This window comes from Lampris incognitus, chromosome 7 (assembly GCF_029633865.1).
Source record: "Lampris incognitus isolate fLamInc1 chromosome 7, fLamInc1.hap2, whole genome shotgun sequence".
In the NCBI taxonomy this organism is placed as follows: Eukaryota; Metazoa; Chordata; class Actinopteri; order Lampriformes; family Lampridae; genus Lampris; species Lampris incognitus.
Genome location: NC_079217.1, coordinates 23,786,352 through 23,806,351, shown reverse-complemented (window position 1 = coordinate 23,806,351; position 20,000 = coordinate 23,786,352). Strand labels below are relative to the sequence as shown.

Below are 20,000 nucleotides of genomic sequence, written 5' to 3'. Positions count from 1 at the left end.
CTACCTACATTAAGTTAGAGAGGAACACAACAGAGAAAACAAGCAAATTAAACCCCAACTGGAAAAAAAAAACCCAACATTTTGTCTTATAAATTTATTTCTGATTTTTCCCTTTTTTCTCCCAATTTAGTGGCCAATCGATCCCTATTTTAATTCAAACACCCACTCTCGACTGCATGCGTTCGCCAACTGCATCTCTCCGGTCGGCAGTCTCGAAGGAGACCGCCTCCCCACTTTCGTGACAAGGCGACTCCAAGCCGAACCACTGTTTTTTCCGACACACACAGAGACGCATTCACGTGACGAACACAAGCCGACTCTGCCCCCCTCCCGAAGACAGCGTTGCCAATGATTGCTGCCTCATCGAGTCCGGCCATAGTCAGATCTGACGAGACCGGGGCGCGAACCCCAGTCCCCAGTGGGCAACTGCAACGACACAAAGCCGATGCTTAGACTGCTACACCACCGCGGACTAACATTTTGTCTTAAAATTACATTTTGTCTTCTCACTCTACACTCGCATCCCTTCATGCTTTTCTCTTTCTCTGTTCCTCCCCTTCTCCCCAATTGCCCTCCCCCCATCACCCCCCCCTTTACTCCTAAAATTCCACGCCCCGGTTCTGACACCATAAACTAATACGATTATTTTTACTCCCTCTTTCCTTCTCTTCACTCTCCTGCAACTGTCCTATTCTCTCTCTCTCTTTCTCTCTCTCTGCTTCTGTCTTTCTTTCTCTAAGGTCCACCAAGAATTCGGCCGATGAAGAACATCACTGCAGTGGCTGGAAGGAACACCTTCATAAATTGCCGTGTGATTGGCTACCCATATTACTCCATCAACTGGTACAAGGAGGGTCTTCTTCTCCCTGACAACCATCGCCAGGTAGAGTTAGCGTTCAGATTCCTGTTGGCCAGAGGATTATCGCTTATTATACTTTAAATTAGTATAATATGCACAGTCGTGTCATTTGTTTTTCCCTCGTTTGGGTTTTTCTCACATCGAGGGAGCCCCCGAGTAATCTGTATGTTCATAACAAAAGGATATCTGAGTGATTAATACAGAATTTTAGTAGCCTATCAGCCCTGTAGGATTATAGAAATGACAATCCCGTTTGAGTAGGCTATTTCAAAAAGGAAGATTAAGTGACACGAGTGATAGCTGTTGAGTGAATTTACAATCAACGACTCAGCCTTCATTTTACGGTGTGGTTGCTTTATATGATAAAACTATAGCCTATGTAATTGACAGGCTACATTTCTTTTTCTTTTTTTGGATTTTACCCCCTTTATCTCCCCAATTCTATCTGGCCAAATACCCCACTCTTCCGAGCCATCCTGGTCGCTGCTCCACCCCCTCTGTTGATCCGGGGAGGGCTGCAGACTACCACATGTCTCCCCCGATACATGTGGAATCGCCAGCCGCTTCTTTTTACCAGACTGAGGAATTTCACCAGGGGGACGTAGTGCGTGGGAGGATCACGCTATTCCCCCCAGTTCCCCCTCCCCCCTGAACAGGTGCCCCGACCAACCAGAGGAGGTGCTATTGCAGCGACCAGGACACATACCCACATCCGCCTTCCCACCCGCAGACAAGGCCAATTGTGTCTGTAGGGACGCCCGACCAAGCCGGAGGTAACAAAGGGGATTCGAACCGGCGATCCCTATGTTGGTCGCCAATGGAATAGACTGCTAGGCTACCCAGACGCCAACAGGCTGCATTTCAACTGTCCAGAGGGTCTTTCTTATATTTTATATAACTAAGAAAAGGTATACTCACCCATAGGTAGTCTTGTCAGCTGTAACACATGGTGGGCCGCTACTTGAACTGTAATTTCCTTTTCTTCATCCTCGCAAATTTCCTCATAACGCTGTCGAAGTCCATCCCTCACTTATGCTTTCCAGCACTTGACATTGAAACACTCTCCCCTTTTTTTTCTTTTCATTTTAGCATCCGATGACGCTACGTCAGACCATGGGGGGAATTTGAAATATCATTGTAATGATAGAAAAATTATATGTAGACAAACACACCAAAAACCTGTAATATCCCCCCCTTTTTTTTTTCTCCCCAATTGTACCTGGCCAATTACCCCACTCTTCCAAGCCGTCCCTGTTGCTGCTCCACCCCCTCTGCTGATCCAGGGAGGGCTGCAGACTACCACATGCCTCCTCTGATACATGTGGAGTCGCCAGCCGCTTCTTTTCACCTGACAGTGAGGAGTTTTACCAGGGGGACATAGCATGTGGGAGGATCATGCTATTACCCCCAGACCAAGCCGGAGGTAAAATGGGGATTCAAACTGGCGATCCCTGTGTTGATAGGCAGCAGAATAGACAAAAACCTGTACTGTTATTATAATGACATAGGTAATTGGAAAATAACAATTTTTTTTCGAACACATTTTATTTCTTAAGAAATATTGCTTTTTTTACACATCCAGGGGGCTCCCTCTGATGTAAAATTTAATTTATGTTTCATAAAATAACATTCACCTGTTGTAAATTATGCTGCAGAATATGCACCATATAAAGCTGCCCGCTGTAAAAACAAAAAACCCTGTCATTGTCAAACCAAATTCTGATTACTGCTGTTTTCTGTTGACCTTGTGAGCTGCTTCCTTTCATAAATATCCTTATTTACCTTTGTCCATTGCTTTTGATGGGCAAGTTATCTCTGGGCCCAAAAGGATTTTCAACAAAGTGGAGAAAATGTAGGTCCAAAGCATAACTGTGACCATCGGTAGGTCTAACAGCGGTCTAGCATTTCCGATGGTTTTTTTCGTGTGTGTGTGTCCAGGTTGTGTATGAGAATGGGACTCTGAAGTTAAGTGATGTTCAGAAGGGGATGGACGAGGGGGCCTACGTCTGCAGTGTTCTCATCCAACCACAGCTCTTCATCACACAGACCATATACGTCACCGTCAAAGGTCAGCATCATTGACACTCTGTGAACATGGTCGCTTTTGAGCATTTCACAATCAGAGCGCTTTTTAGACACCATGGTGAACTCTGGGTCGGGTGGTCAAACACTGGGAAACTACATTTTTTACCTTACCTTACAGTATCAGGTAAATCCAAACTTTGAGCCTTTTGAATGTACAAGACATTTCTCAGATTTTAAACGCCCCTGCAAACTGACCAGCGAATTAGAAAAAAAAACACCTGCCACAAGCCGCAACTCACCAGCATTTACTTTATAGCTGGGTTTAATTTCCCACCTTGGACAGTCACATACATGAGATAGATGACTGAGTCACTTCATAAAGATGTCAGCTAGAGGAAGGCACTCAAATACATGGACCATCTTGTGCTGTAGGGTATTGCTGTTAATATACTTGTCACAAGACCAGCGAACTATTTTATGAGGTGGGTGTAGGTGAAATAATTATGTCATCATGGCATATGTGTACGTTTTTATCTACTGGGATATTGATTTACTGTCAAAGGTTTGATAAAGGAAAAGAAAAAAACAAAACAATGAACTTTAGAGGGGGAGACTGTGTGACAATGGCGGCGTAAGCATGAGTGATCAAGAGCAGAATGGTCCTAGGGGGAAAAGAGAGGGGAAAAAGGAAGCTACATGCATTGCCTCTAATGAACCCTGATTAGGGACGGAGCGGCCTGGCCTCTGTGAACCAGTCAGCAATTACATAGAGGAGGAGATGTGTAAGGTTGTGTATGTGTGCCTGTGCATGCACTTACAGTATGTGAGAGTGATAGAGTGTCAATGTACTATACGTGTTACATATGACATTTTGTGTGATTTTTGCTCTGCTCTGTGTGGCTATAGCATGACATGTTTGTGTTAGGACATTGTCATTTTGTGTTGGAAATGTTTTTTAGTTTGACTTCAACTAGTGCATGAAGCTTGTGGTGCACCATGTTCTGTTTGTGTGTGTGTGTGTGTGTGCATATATTTTTTGTTCGTTTAAATCTGTTTGCACATGTGAGTCTGTGTGCGTTTATGCAGAAATGCATTTGTGTGTGCACTTGTGTGCGTGCATTTCCTGCACATCATTGTGGCTGTGTGCTTGTGTGTGTGCATGGCCGTCATGTCTCTGATTTAATTAGATGAATTTTAACGAGGCCCAGATTAAATCCCCCAGATGTCTCAGCTGTAACCCCACCCCCCCACCAACACCACCTCCCTCCCTCCAAACCACTGCCATCACCTCCACTGATCTCCATGGCAACACCATTCCTCTTTCTGTGGATGGGCCTCTAATTAGAGCAACTATTATGGGCTGGCTTGAGCAGGGCAGGGCAGAGTGGGCTGAAGGGGTTGGTAGGGGGACAGAGGGGCTGTAGGGTGGGTAGTGGGCTAGTAGGCCACGCTCTGGTGGTTTGGAAGCTCTTGAGGTCCAGATTTAGGTGACGTATTGAAAGATACAGATTATTGATCCCCCGCCAATCATATAGGCATGGAAGAAGACACACAGACAGACAGACAGATGAGCCAGTATTTCACTACCCAATCTGTCTGATGAAAATGGCAGACTTTGAATCACCACATTTCAAAATTCAAACTCTGTCTTACACTGCCTTCTCTGTCTCTCTGTGTTTCCTGCCACACCTCCTCTTTCCTTTTCATCCCCCTCCTCCCTATGCCCCATGTCCTTTCTGTGGCCCCAAATCTTCAAATCTGTTTTACCATATTCTCCTTGTATCTTCACATCCGAATTCCCTGTCTTTTCTCTAACCCACCTTTATTCATCTCTGCCTCAAATCTCCCTCCTCACCTCTCCCTCACCCTGTTCATTTAAGCAACCCTCTAACTCTTGCATTTATTCTTTCTTTATTGCCTCTCCCTTTATGCCTCGCTCTGTTTTCGCCCCTTTAATTCCACCTGTTGCTTCTATCCTCTCCTGCTCTTTCTTCTTTTCTCTTTGTGCTCACAATAAATTATCCATCACTCAATCTCTGTTTTCCATCTCCTGTAAATATATCCTCGTATCAGTTTTTCACTCCTACTATTCCCCCTCCTGCTGCTTTTTTTCAATTATGTTTCCTTTTAACCTTCCCTCTTGTCTTCCCTTCCCCGCTGCCCACTACTCTCGGACTATTCCCCATATCTCGCTTACTCACTCCCCTCCGTCTCCTCCTCTCTCCCTCCGTCAGTGCCCCCGCTGATCCAGCCGTTTGACTTTCCGCCAACCTCCATCGGTAAGCTGATGTACATTGCCTGCGTGGTGTCGTCCGGAGACATGCCCATACGTATCACCTGGCGCAAGGACGGCCAGGAGATCGTGCCCTCCTCGGGTATCACCATTGACACCAAGGAGTTCATGAGCTCTCTGCAGATTTCCAAGGTGTCGCTCAAGCACAACGGCAACTACACCTGCATCGCCAGCAACGACGCCGCCACCGTTAGCTCAGAGCGGCAGCTCACAGTCACGGGTGAGTAGGGAGGGAGAAAGTTAGTGACAGAAGAAAGAAACGAAGAAGGAATTGAGAAAGGGTTACGGCGGAAGGGTGTAGGAAAGAAAAGGAAAGGGTTGGTTTTGCTGGAAACCATGGCTATTATATATTCTGCCACAAGAGATGAATGAATGAATGAATGAATGAATGCCTTTATTGGTCATTGCACAGCTGTATAATGAAATTAAGTGCAACAGCCCAGCGGTACAAATAAAATAAAATGAAATAAATACAATATATACAAATAGACAAAATACAAATAGACACACATTTGCAGCACAATCAACATATGGATAATGTATGCATAAGTGTAAAAATAAGTGTAATATCTATTACACTAAATAAATAGTCTGTGTATCACACAGACATGACATTATTATGATCTCAATCACAGGTAGGACTATTTTTATCAGAAATAGAAATAGATAGTCCACTGGGAAACTTTTACTCTGGCACCAACAATGAGAGCATTTGAAAATGAATGACTAGTTTGATAAAGGTTTGTATTTAAATGATCATATCTTCACTCTGTTCTCACCCAGTGCCTCCTCGGTTTGTGGTGCAGCCCAACAACCAGGATGGGATCTACGGAAAGGCAGGGGTCCTTAACTGTTCTGTAGATGGATACCCCCCACCCAAGGTCATGTGGAAACATGCCAAAGGTACACTAGGTACATGACCCACCTTTCATTTTTATCTGTGTATCTATCTGTATGTATGTGCACATCTGTCCATTGCCATGTTCATAGATCATACAATTTTTCCATAAATCAAGTCCCATCAGAGTGCAGATGTTGGCCATGCTAACACCCTGTCTTTCCCTTTCCCTCACTCGCTTCCTCTCACGTCTTACCTACTCTCTCTCTCTCTTTCTTTCTTTCTTTCCACCTATCTCTCTCTATCAAGCTGGCATAGGGAACCCCCAGCAGTACCACCCTGTTCCTCTGACGGGCCGAATCCAGATCATGGGCAATGGCTCTTTACTCATCAGGCATGTTTTGGAGGAAGATCGTGGCTTCTATCTTTGTCAGGCCTCCAACGGGGTGGGCTCAGATATCAGCAAGAGTATGGTCCTGACTGTCAAGAGTAAGTACACCCACGTACAATGTCAGGGTAATAGCCCGCTAGCACACAGTTGTTGATCATACTTTATTTTCAATGTCTTGTCTTGTGTTTTAAACTGCACATGGAGGCTCTTGCATTTTTCCTCTATCCCCGTGTAATTTTCAGCAGACATAGATCCACAGACAGAGCAGATTTCTAGCAAATGGGCAAAGCCATCCTGTTAAAATTCATTTGAAAATATTAATAAAGTCTGCCATATTTTGTCCAATTCTGAGAAGATGAAAGAAGGTTGAATCAATTCATCTGGACACAACGTTTATTGACAGATACGTTTCATCACTCATCTAAGTGACCTCTTCAGTCTAAACTGACTGCAGGTATCCCCACCCCTTATAAACAATACAGTGGCACAACGACTGAAACCAATGATCGGTTTCATATGCAAATATGGGCATGACTATTAACTAGAGTTTCAATGGCCATGTGTACTATTCACAGAGGATGTGGGAATGTTTGCAATCACAGCATTGTAAAACGGCGACAGATGTACTCATAGACCCCCCCCCCCCAGTTGCATGCATAAAGACATTTCTGACAATAATTTCTAAATACAGGAATTTTGGATATACAGGGTTGTTTTTTTTATAGAACACAAGAAAACACAAGAAAAATACAAGAACACAAGAAAAATACACAAATAGCTATGTACACAAGAGGTGTTGTTTGAGTGAGGTTTTATAGATTTCTCCAAAGGATTTGGCCTATCAGCTAATTTCAAAGAGTTTGTAGGCCTTGTGTTGGGATCCAGATGACTGCCGAGAGGCCATTTGGGAGGCTATTCCAATAGTTCCACTTTACTGATCTTCACACACTCTGACTTACTCACTGTGTCAAACCAATGAGCCAGCTTGGACAACATTACCCATGCTCTGCGCGCATGCACACACACACACATGTACGCATGCACGCACTCACACAAATGCACACATCTACTGACATTGGTGGATGGAAGGTGGACATGGACTATGCACATGGACAAAAAAAAAGGAACAGAGAGGGATGCAGTGTGTTTATGTGTATGTATGTGTGTATGCGCATGTGCATGCATGAGTGTATCTTTGTGCAGCTATGATAGGCAAAGAGAAGCAAGAAACTGAATGACTGAAATCATGACTCTTGGGATTTGTCTATAGACTTTCAAAAGATGCATTGAGCTTAATCATTATTGGCAGTCAATCTCTCTGCCCTGCCCCTCACTAACATTATATGCACACACACACACACACACACACACATGCGCACACACATACTTACACATACACATATGAATATGATGAGCTTTGGCATTTTCGGTCGCAGTGTGCTGCCAATATTTTGTATACACCCTTGAACAGCAGAGTGACCCCGGACACACAACAGAGATTTTTCTCCTCTTTGATTTTCAGCTTCCCTTCTCATTCCCTTGCTTACACAAATCTATGTAGGCACACACAGCTACACATGCATGTGTGTTTGCGCAAACTTATTCACACAGACAGGCGCACACACACTAGATTTACTAGTTTTACTGGGTTATATTGCCCTAGTGTTGTCCCTCTCTCTCTCTCTCTCTCTCTCTCTCTCTCTCTCTCTCTCTCTCTGGTGTTAGTGTTATTGATTTAAACGTTTCTCTCCTTTGCCTCCTTGTGTGTGTGTGTGTGGGGGGGGGTGAGAGAGTGATTAAAAGTGTAAAGTGTGTGTGAAAGGTAAAGTGTATCTTTCTGGTTTTCCTCATTCACTGAGCCCTCACTGTTAACTATTGGAGAAAGAAAGAGGTGGTTTATTGACTTTACCTCATTGACCGTGGCTCTTCATTACTCCAGTGCAATGGAAGTTGGCTTCTCTGAGCTCCTCCTTTTAACAGCAAATTCCACTCTGCTTTGCCTCCTTTCTCATTCCTCACCTCTCATTTTTACTGTACAAATGATAATCCACCCATTCTTTCTTGTTCCATTTCTGTCCATCCAACAATTCCTTTTAATTGACTATTCCTGTCCCTTCTTTGTGATTTAATTTCTCAAACTGCATTGCTGTTTGCCCTCTTTTCATCTTTATACCCTTTTTTTTTCACTCCTTCCATTCTGTCGTCCTCATGTCACACTTATTTCCACCTCACTCTTCCTCCTTCTGTCCACCAGTCCCAGCTATGATCACCAGTCACCCCAACACCACCATCGCTAAGAAGGGCCATGTGAAGGAGCTGAACTGCACAGCCAGGGGGGAATGGCCCATCATCATCCGCTGGGAAAGGGGCGACACGGTTATTGACCCCGACCGCAACCCTCGCTACTCCATTACCACCAGCCCCAACGAGAAGACTGACGAGGTGTTGTCGACACTCAAGGTAAGAAACGCTCCTGTTCACTTTCTGTAGTCGTTCCACTTGATGAAATCATAATGCAATCTCTTCCTCACTTTAAGTCAGTCAGACTCGGTTGACAGTCAGATAGGTGTCCATGGAAAGGGAACTTATCTTACTCTGAAATGTCATTTTTCTTTGCGCTCTATGTTTTGCTTTGCTTTACCCTACCCTTGAATCTCTTATCTTTTAAAATCGCTCTATATCTGTCTTTCCATTTTCTAACCTTCATCCTTTTACTCAGTATCAACCTCTTTGTTTGATTCATCATATTGTATTTCATGTATATAACATTTTGTAATCTTGATTTAGAAAAATACAACATAGTGTAAATGAATATTCTTCATATTGTTGCCAACATTCTTATTCTTATTCGTATTCTTACCTTTGTCTCTCTCTGTCTTTCCAGTTGAAACCAGCGGAGCGTGGGGATTCGGTCTTCTTCTCCTGTCATGCCATCAACTCCTACGGAGAGGGACGAGGCCTTATTCAGCTCACTGTGCAAGGTAACCATTCTCTCATACAGACGTGCTCGCTTTGCCATGTTATATCGATAAAACATGCCAAGCTCGCACACACACCTGAAGTAAAACAGACATAGGAAATGGTGACCCCCCCTCTCCTTTGACTCATACTATTCCTCGTCTATACCCACAAGCTGTTTTCTGTCCCTCTTTTTTTTTTGCACATCTATAATCCTATCTTGAATTCTGTGCCCTTCCTTCCTTACTCCTAAACTGTTCCTCTTTTTTTTTTTTCTTTTTTTTTTTTTTGTGCACCCAGAGCCCCCAGACCCCCCAGAGTTGGAGGTGAGAGAAGTGAAAGATCGCAGTATGAACCTGCGCTGGACACAGAGGTTTGACGGCAACAGCATCATTACCTTCTATGACATCGAGTATAAGAACAAGACAGGTGTGTGCATGCAGCATTTATACATTTCACAGAAAACGAAAGATGCAATTGAAAAAATGGAAATCATATTGCATGCAATAGCGTGATATTTGTTGTGGAAAAAATAACGCATGAAATAAGTGCCTGGATGAGGTCTGCAGGCTTATCTGTAGGTTTAATAAAACTGAATTCTCATTTCTTTTTGTAAAGCTGTAAATTTACCATGACCATACTGTGGATAGTTTTTGCGCTGTTCACAGATATACAGACTTCCCCTGCCTTGTCAGGCACACAACTGTTTATAACTTGGAGTTACATCACCTGAGACCTCTTGTGCTTTGTTTGACAATCTTGTGTTGGTCTTTTGTTTTCTAAATGGGTAACTTCAAATTCTTTATGCATGCAAATCTAATTGTTTAACGAAAATATAGGCTGATTGTGATTCACATTACCACATTAAAAATATAATAGTGGGGTAAAAATCTTAATGTATTATGTTTTGACTATTTCTTCTCTGCTTCTCTTTCCCTGTAACACACACGGACACACCGGCAGATTCCTGGGAAGTGAAGCATGCTACCCGTAACATCTCCCCCACCAACAACCAGGCCAACATCGTGGACCTTCACCCCGCTTCAGTTTACAGCATCCGCATGTACTCCTACAATGCCATAGGCAAGAGTGAGGCCAGCAAGGAGCTTACCATCAGCACGGAAGAAGCACGTAAGATGCTGAACATAACCCTTTTATACCTTTAAGCTGATAAAATCACAGTATTCAGAGAACATTTTTTCGGGGAATGTTAATCTGAAGATGCTGGCGTCACTGGAAATCAGCCACTATACCCCTCCAGAGGCAAGTCACTTTCTATGCATACTTTGAGGGGATCAAGAGAAACATGCATTTCAGTTTTTTTGTAAAATACATTTTTAAAGGGTTTTTATAGGATATAGCAGTATGATACCAGTTATGTAGATAAAAAAGATTTACCAAACAAGAAAAGACTGGTCCTCACTGTCCTTTCCCTGCAGAGCCTGATGGTCCCCCCATGGATGTGACTCTGCAGCCAGTGACTTCCCAGAGCATCAGGGTTACCTGGAAGGTAAACTATCAGACCTGTCACCCTTTTCCACTGTTTCTCCCTCAAAGAGAGTTTGCCTTGCCTGTTCCTTCTCCTTGTATCTTTTGTGTTTCCGTTTTACAAAGTTGCTTCCTGTTTTTGGGCTGATGTTTTCTGTTTCTACTTTGTGTTTTGGGTATATAGTTTGGACCAATGATTCAGATTAGACACCATTGTTTGGCATATCCCTCCCTTCTGCCTCTGTCTAGGCTCCTAGGAAGGAGCTGCAGAATGGGGTGATCCGGGGTTACCAGATCGGCTACAGGGAGAATGGGCCTGGTAGTAATGGCCAGTACAGTATCGTGGAGATGAAAGCCACCGGAGATAGTGAGGTGTACACCCTAGACAACCTGAAGAAGTTTGCCCAGTACGGGGTGGTGGTCCAGGCTTTCAACAGAGCAGGAACTGGCCCCTCCAGCTCGGAGATCAATGCTACAACACTTGAGGATGGTGAGCGTGCCATTAGACAACATACATGCAATAGCAGTGGGTTAACGTCAACAAGTCAAGTAGTGCTACTGCATGCAACAAAGGGTTATTCTACTCTTTTACTTCCTGCTCAAGTAGACACTTGACAAGAGGGTCCATTTACAAAAGGCTCCCATGCTATCTGAAATGAAAGAAGCAGCCGACATCATTGTACAGTTAAAAGAGCAGCAAATATCTTAACTCTTGAAAATATCACCCTGTTTAAAGTTGAGTTTGATTCACAACCATAATACTACATGCTCATTCTTTCTGCTTTCTCACTTTCTAAATTGTGTTAAATCCTGCCATACTTCCTCCAACCCCTTGAAGACCAAATTGAAATGAAAGAATGCAAAGTCTGCTACCTTCTGTCTATTCTTGGCCAACAAGTATTAGCATTATGGCATTGATTCTGTCGGCAGATGCTAGTTTCTGTCATAATCCAGGTGCTTTTGAATGATATAAATAGAGCTGTTTTAACTTTTGAAACATAAATGCTATAGCCCTTTATTCCTTTTCCTTCTTTAGGAATAAAGAGCTAGCGCTTTTCTTGGGCATTCATTTATTGTAGAGTAATACTTCCCCAAGACCAAGATGGATAATTCTTAGAAATTGGTATCTATGTCTGTTTTCAGTCCTGGTCACCCCTTGTTTGTGTTGCAACATTCTCACATATTTTGCAAATACACACTGTCTCTCATACCCTTTCACCTCTTTCATATGTCATCTACACTGCCCATCTCTTTGTTTGCTTGTGTGTGTGTGTGTGTACACATAGGCACAGAAAGAGAGAGACACACACACACAAGTAAAGTCTCATATATATATATATATATATATATATATACACACACACACACACACACACACACACACACACACACACACAAACAGCCTGTGGGAAACACACAAACTGACATCCACAGACACACATCACATATATGTTCATCTACCCAGCGAACAGTTGGCTGAGCCCCATTGGTCCAGAGCAGACAGAGCCCTCCAGTACTTTCCAGTGGTTGTCACCGTGGCGACAGTGATATTGATGGCCATTATGATAATAGCGATAACAACAAGCATACTAAAAATAATTATAATTAGCTTGTCTCCCCCCTCTCTCTCTCTGCTAGCTTCCCGCTGTAATTATCCCAAGCTGAGTGCATTGTCTCCCTGCTCACTCGTTTCATCTTTTTTGTTCCCCTTCCTTACTCCCCTTGCTTTAAACACTCTTCCTCCTGTCCTCCCTTTCTCCTCTTTACCCCGCTCCCCCGCTTAAGCCCCCCATCCCATCCCAGCATATTCCAAAACAGTATTTTCATGACCTTTGGTTCTTTTCTATACTGCACTTATCTATATATTTTCCCCTTCCATCTCTCCACTGTTATTCTTATTTAACTGTCTGTGTCCCCTCCACACTCACTCCCTTTCCTTTATGTGTGCAGCTCTCCTCATACTAACTATTTAAACACACTCACTTCACTTACCCTCCCACTTGTTACTGCTGTGCACTCTATCCACCTCCTCTCCTACTAGTATTAAAGGTGTAAATGGGAAGAGGTAAACTGGCATGCATCCTCTTTGCCAGATTATTAGTTAGACTTCACGTCCCATAGTTGGAGCTTTGTGGTTTAATCACCCGAACCCCCTCAATTTTCCAATCCTCCCTCCTTCCTCCCTACCTCCTCTTTCTTCAACAGCTGCAGAAAGATGCCCTGGTGTGATTTGCCAAAACTCTCTCTTTCATTGCTCTCTTCCTCTCTTCCTGTCCCTCCTTTCCATCACAAGTTGACTTCTGTTCATCCTCAACAGTGTGGTTGTTCACAGGCTGAAAGCCTATTGGTCAATGGGCCAGGAATAGCCGATAAAAGAGGCACCTGGCCCCTGGTGAGAACAGAGGGAGGCTTATACAGAAAGAGAGATGGTGGCTGCAGAGATGGCGTTATACATCAGGCTGCACACACAGCATGGGCTTTTATCTATGGCTAGCCTTGTTTTCTCATCTCAGGTTTAATATGGTAATGTGATTTCAATTTCCAGAAGGGTTTTTATTTTCATTCTTTAAAGGTCCCATGAAATGAAAAATGCATGTTCATTCTTGTTACCTCTTTTATCTACACTTAATAATTTACATGTATTAAACGTTATGTTCTAGAAATACACAAAAAAAAACATTTTGTTTCATTTTTGTATTTATAAAAATAATGATTTTGTCTTCCTGAAAAGTACTTTTTTTTTTTTTTTTTTGCGTCATCCTGCGCTTGCAAGCGTACACCAACAAAAATATCCAATGAATTGGGTGGTAAATTGAGAGAGGACAAGGAATCTTCTACCACCAAGTTGAAACTAGCCAGCAGTACATCGATGTCCACATCCTTCTAAAAATGTTTGTCCATTATTGGCTGTTGGTCAAATCTGTTTCCTTCCTCTCAAAAAGTCTCGTGCGATAGTTGTGTTTTATTCGGATACGCATCAAGCCATGGAAGTTTGTGGTGCTCTACGTGTCATTTCATGGGACCTTCAGTATAGTTGTTTGGTCAAGACAGGCACACATTTATTATTTGTGAGACAAAGTGTCCTTTGCATTGAGCTGAATAGAATCCAGATCTTTCACAGTTATAGAAGAATCTCCCCACATTCATGGCTGTACTTTTTTTAATTTTCACCCTGAGTTGAGGGTACTTCTCCACCTTTCACAGAAGGGACTTTTTTTTTTAATAACTGTTATTTGAAGATTGCTGGATAAAGGTCAGATAAATGAACATGCAAAGTTTAAGATAACTTATCTGACCTTTTCTCCCCTATATTTCCTCTCTCTCCCTTACTATCTTGTGTCTTCCTTCAGTGCCCAGCCAGCCGCCCCAGAATGTGCGAGCCATTTCTGTGACATCAGATGAGGCTGTGATAACATGGGCTGAACCTCCCCGCATGACACTACATGGTGTACTGAAAGGCTACCGTGTTGTCTTCTGGGCTGTATTCCCCGATGGAGGTAGGTGTGTGTGTGTGTGTGTGTGTGTGTGTGTGTGTGTGTGTGTGTGTGTGTGTGTGTGTGTGTGTGTGTGTGTGTGTGTGTGTGTGCGTGTGTGTGCGTGTGTACGTGTGTACGTGTGTACATGTACCAATAATACCCTACTCTCACTCTCTTACTTTGCATAGCTATACGTACAGTATGAAATTATACCCGAAAGAGATGTGGAAATAGTATGACAAATAATGTACAGTAAGGTTTCATTCCCCTAGCCGTCATCATTAGCTCCCATTCCAATTTTGATTAGGAGATTAAGACAGGAAAACCACATCCAACTGTTTGGAGATGTGAAATTTCCATCCCTTGTAAGTTCCTGTAAAAGAACGTCTAAAACGGCCATGACTGAGCCCATAGCCCAACCATTTCTCTGACCCTCTTATCTCTCAGAGTGGGGGGAGATGCAGAACATCACCACTACCAAGGAACAGGTAGAGCTTAAAGGCCTGGAAAAGTTCACCAACTACAGCATCCAGGTGCTGGCCTACACCCAGGCTGGAGATGGGGTCCGTAGCAACGTCCTCTATATCCAGACCCGTGAAGACTGTGAGTCAACTTTAGCCTATATTTCAGATCTTTCTACAAAGACAAACCAAACTCATTAACTACAATGCTATACCATGCATTTGGATGCATCCTTGGTGCCTCCCTGAAGGTTCAGTTTTGGGTCTAGGCTGCTGTGTGGGAGACCTGAGCCTGGGAAACATGGGGGTCTTAGAGGGCTGAGGTTGCTGATTAAAGCCTCTTTGTGCTCTGATGTGCCATTACCAGTGCTACTAATGAGAATTAAGAAGCTCAAGAGTGTGTGTGTGTGTGTGTGTGTGTGTGTGTGTGTGTGTGTGTGTGTGTGTGTGTGTGTGTGTGTGTGTGCACGCATGCGCGCATCCATGTCTCTGTGTGTTGACTTCTGTGTGAGCGGGTGTGTGTCTTGGTTCCTGGGTAGGTGTGTGGATGGGTGGGTGTTTGTAAGATCATGTGTCTATGGGGAGGAGGTATACACATGGTATATGCCTGTGCATGCCTGTATACATGTGTGCCTGAATGGTGTGCATATATGTGTGTGTGCTTTTGTGTGTGCATGTGCTATTGTTTGCGACCACGTCCGGCTCAGCACCCAGCACAAGGAGAGGGATTAATTCTTTGTGGCTTAGAGAGAATTAATTTTGTGCTTACACTGGTGGGCTGCGGATTACATCCGTATCTGCCTCTCCTCACCCCTCCCAACGACCAGAATGGAAAGTGCACTGGCGTCTGGAGATGGTGAGGACAAGGGAAATGAAGAGTGGAGAGCAGAGAGTGGAGATTCTCAGAAGTGTCATTTCAGAAAGGGACTTTATACCCCTTTTTTCTCACTAAATCTCCCTGTTTGTGTGGCCTCCTCTCTGCAGTTACTCATAAAATCTATGCATTGTTTTGGGCTGTGTGTGTGTTATTTTTACAGCAACTGTTATGTTTTAGTCTCAGTCTTTTGGCTGAAACACATCAGATTTTTTTGGGGGGGGGGGGTTCCCCCCCCTTTTTCTCCCCAGTTGTACTTGGCCAATTATCCCACTCTTCCAAGCCGTCCCTGCCGCTGCTCCACCCCCTCTGCCGATCCGGGGAGGGCTGCAGACTACCACATGTGTCCTCCGATACATGTGGAGTTGCCAGCCTCTTCTTTTCTACCTGACAGTGAGGAGTTTTGCCAGGGGGACATAGTGCGTGGGAGGATCACGCTATTCCCCCCAGTTCCCCCTCCCCCCTGAACAGGTGCCCCGACTGACCAGAGGAGGTGCTAGTGCAGTGACCAGGACATATACCCACATTTGGCTTCCCACCTGCAGACATGGCCCATTGTGTCTGTAGGGACGCCCGACAAAGCCGGAGGTAACACGGGGATTCTATTTGGCGATCCTCGTGTTGATAGGCAACGGAATAGACCGCTACGCTACCCGGATGAAACCCATCAGTTTCAGTCTAGTTTTAGTCATCTGATTATTGTTCGTATTATTCTAGTTTTGGTCGACAGTAAAAAATATTAACACAAAATAGCTGCAAAAACTTTGATATTTTTTTTCGCTCTCTGAGGAAACCACTGCTGACAGAGCTGTAAAACACAGATGGTTTGTGTTACATTACCTTATAATTTCTCTTGTGGAGCTTGTCGCTGTAGCTGTTGGAATGACACAATAGTTTTTTCCTGAGAGGTTGAAAGATGCCCTATTTTTCAGCACAATGAAGGATGATGTGCCTGCATATGTCTCTTCGGGTTTGCAGTGATATTTCAACTGATTTCTGTTCTGCACAGTGCACCTAACACTTGTCCTTCCTGTGGGTCAATCATATGCAAAGTTTGTTCATATATTCCTCCTCTTCTTTCTCGCTAAGTGTAGCACTTGCAGGGACAATGCAATGCATTGGTTTACTACTTAGGTTAAAAACAAGATTGTTCATGATTGTCTGACTGTTTTTTTTTTGTTTTTTTTGGGGGGGGGGTCATAGTCAGAACGTGTTATCTGCCGATGTGTATTTCACAAAGTTTTGCAGACAGGTGTATGCATACCAGTGATTGGCCCCCTCCATGGCGATATTTAGCATGGCTTGTACTGTATGGTTTGACAGATTTAACAAAATGAGTGGATTAAAAACTTCAGCTCAACTGACTGTTTCTAATATTTTTGTCTTGTTTTACAATTGTGATAAAATTGTCATTACATGGCGTCCGGGTGGCATGGTGGTCTATTCTGTTGCCTACCAACACAGGGATCACCAGATAGAATCCCCGTGTTACCTCCAGCTTGGTCGGGCGTCCCTACAGACACAGTTGGCCGTGTCTGCAGGTGGGAAGCCGGATGTGGGTATCTGTCCTGGTCGCTGCACTAGCGCCTCCTCTGGTCGGTCAGTGTGCCTGTTTGGTGGGTAAGGGGAACTGGGGGGAATAGCGTGATCCTCCACGCACTACGTCCCCTTGGCGAAACTCCTCACTGTCAGGTGAAAGAAGCAGCTGGCGATTCGACATGTATTGAAGGAGGCATGTGGTAGACTGCAGCCCTCCCCGGATCGGCAGAGGGGGTGGAGCAGCGACCGGGATGGCTCGGTAGAGTGGGGTGGTTGGGCGGGTACAATTGGGGAGGAAATGGGGGGGGGGGATTATCATTACATTTCATCACAATTTTTGTTTACTGAGCTGAGAATTTTTTTTACATCAAACGTACAACATACACAAAAAGTGGCCATTCATGACCCTTTAAGAAAATTGAGGAAGTTTATCCATACATCTCTTCTTTATCATAATTCTCCAACTTTCTACCATAGCCAAGAGTTTTTATTTAATTTATGTAAACATTCTCCAGTTGTCATCATAAAAAAAACGTTGACATCAAATTCAGCACTGGTGTGAATCTGTCTTTGACCCTCTTTACCTGTGTTTGTGTATGTGGGCTTGCATGTGTGTATATGCACACGTGTATATGCATTAAGTGTGTGTGTGTGTGTGTGTGTGTGTGTGTGTATGTGTATGTATGTGTGTGTGTGTGCGCGTGCGTGCATGTGCGCACGTGTGTGTGCGTACATGTATGTCTTTGTTTTCATCAGGTCTCTCTCTCTCCCTGATGTGTGTTGACAGTGTCCAGGGGCATCTTCTCAACATATATCCTCTCTCTCTCTCTCTCTCTCTCTCTCTCTCTCTCTCTCTCTCTCTCTCTCTCTCTCTTTGCCCTCAGTCAACTCTGTAGCATATGGAAAAGTGATTGCAGTGGAATGGTGCAAACAGCCCCACTGTCTTTCTCTGTCTCGTTCTCACAGAGAGAGCGAGACAGACACAGAAACAGACAGAAACGGGGATAGAGAAAAGACACCTCTATCTCTCTTAGGGTTAATACTCCTGCCTGTACCCCGACCAAGGCAATAGGAAAAAGAGCAGGAGTCGGTCCCCGGGCGCTGCACCACAGCTACCGGCTGCTCCTGTACAACAGGATGGGTTAAATGCAGTAACCAAACAACTGTACAATGACAAAAATAAAATGGCTTTTTTCTCTTTTTATCTTGAATCCCTCCTGAGGACCCCAGTACTGTGTGTGTGTGTGTGTGTGTGTGTGTGTTTGTTTTTGTTTTTTTGCTTTTCAGGCTGCCTGCAGCTTTGCTGTCTTCCACGTTTATAATGAATTAGTACATTTCGATAGATAGTTCATAACGTGGCCAGCACCAAGTCAAGTGTTTGACATACGGCCACCATCACCCACAGACCACCAAACCTGTCCATTCTCTAAACTTTCATTACATGCATACACACGCAAACACATGCAACTGTAAGACTCTCTCTTCCAGAGAAATTCATTGAATTATTTATGTTGTGCCATGCAACAAATATTTGACAGTGGCCGTTGTTCGTAAAGCTATGTAGTCCAGATACATAGAGGCAGAGTCTGTTCGGCTCACCCTCTCTTTCTCTGTCTTCCCATCTGATTCAGACCCTGGACCACCGGCTGGCATCAAAGCTGTGCCCTCCTCTGCCAGTAGTGTGGTCGTATCCTGGTTACCCCCCCACAAGCCAAATGGAATCATCCGCAAGTACACCATCTACTGCTCCAGCCCCGGATCAGGCCAACCGGTGAGTTTCATGGGGGGTGTGGCCAGTTGAACAGTGGCGAGATAAGGGACAAAAGGAAGCTATTGTAAAATTAAAATAAAATCCCAGCAGACCTGGCTGCATAGGGTGATAACATCCTCTTTTATGTATTGTAAGGATGATATTACACGTTTTATCAATGTGATAAGAATAGTATTTGGGTTTGATTATGATCTGCACTCTGTGTGTGGGTGTTTAATTGTGTGTGTCCTTGTCGGTCTTTGTGTATGTTAGTGTGTAGATGTGTGTCTGCATGTGTGGTCTAGTGCTGCAGTCGCAGCAGGATATGTGTGTGAAATGAGCTCTCCTCATACCGCAGTGTGTGTGCGTGCAAGCTCACCCTCCAGTTTCATTTGCATATCTGCGTCTCATCACGTTGCCAGGACAACCTCATCTGTTCATCAACGAGGGCAGAAAACAAGCTGACAGCAAATACACACTTAACTCTACACATGTGTATGCACACACACACACACACACAAGAACACCACACCATTGTAAGAGAGACGGACACACTTGTGTCACCCTGGTTTATCAGCAATTCATAAATAAATTCACAAGCAAAAAACATATACCCCTTGCATACTCATACACACTCACAGTTATGTACGTGAACGCGCACACACACACACACACACACACCAAATAAATGTATCTATCTAGAGATACATATGCACTCTCCACTTCAGTTTCCCTCATTCACAAATCACTGCTCTCTCTCTCTCCTCTCTCTCGCTCTCTCTCCTCTCTCTCTCTCTCTCTCTCTCCTCTCTCTCTCCCCCCTTCCCTCTCGAGCCCCCCATGCAGAGTGCAGGATGATTACTATGTAAATGAGTGCGACTGGAAAGACGGAAGGAGAGTAGGATGGGGGGGGGGTCAGACACACCGCACAGGGAGTACTTTTGTTCCTCTTTTCATTATCTCTCTGATATCGTTCCTCGGATCACCGCTATCTCCACGCCAGAGGAATATTTTAATATCTGTTACAGCAACACACACTGTGTCACTC

The 20,000-nt window shown here is 44.1% G+C and overlaps 1 protein-coding gene across 1 annotated transcript in view; it reads left to right on the top strand.

Moving 5' to 3' along the window:
- Positions 1–20,000, top strand: part of LOC130115203 (cell adhesion molecule DSCAML1) — a 133,458-nt gene that overhangs the window by 101,006 nt on the left and 12,452 nt on the right. The window contains exons 8-22 of the mRNA XM_056282821.1: positions 741–883; positions 2,798–2,927; positions 5,119–5,397; positions 5,961–6,089; positions 6,325–6,504; positions 8,661–8,866; positions 9,291–9,387; positions 9,665–9,793; positions 10,328–10,495; positions 10,804–10,874; positions 11,102–11,342; positions 14,203–14,349; positions 14,776–14,931; positions 18,834–18,973; positions 19,311–19,447. Coding sequence (XP_056138796.1) covers positions 741–883; positions 2,798–2,927; positions 5,119–5,397; positions 5,961–6,089; positions 6,325–6,504; positions 8,661–8,866; positions 9,291–9,387; positions 9,665–9,793; positions 10,328–10,495; positions 10,804–10,874; positions 11,102–11,342; positions 14,203–14,349; positions 14,776–14,931; positions 18,834–18,973; positions 19,311–19,447 — 2,353 coding nt within the window. The remainder of the gene's footprint in view (positions 1–740; positions 884–2,797; positions 2,928–5,118; positions 5,398–5,960; positions 6,090–6,324; positions 6,505–8,660; positions 8,867–9,290; positions 9,388–9,664; positions 9,794–10,327; positions 10,496–10,803; positions 10,875–11,101; positions 11,343–14,202; positions 14,350–14,775; positions 14,932–18,833; positions 18,974–19,310; positions 19,448–20,000) is intronic.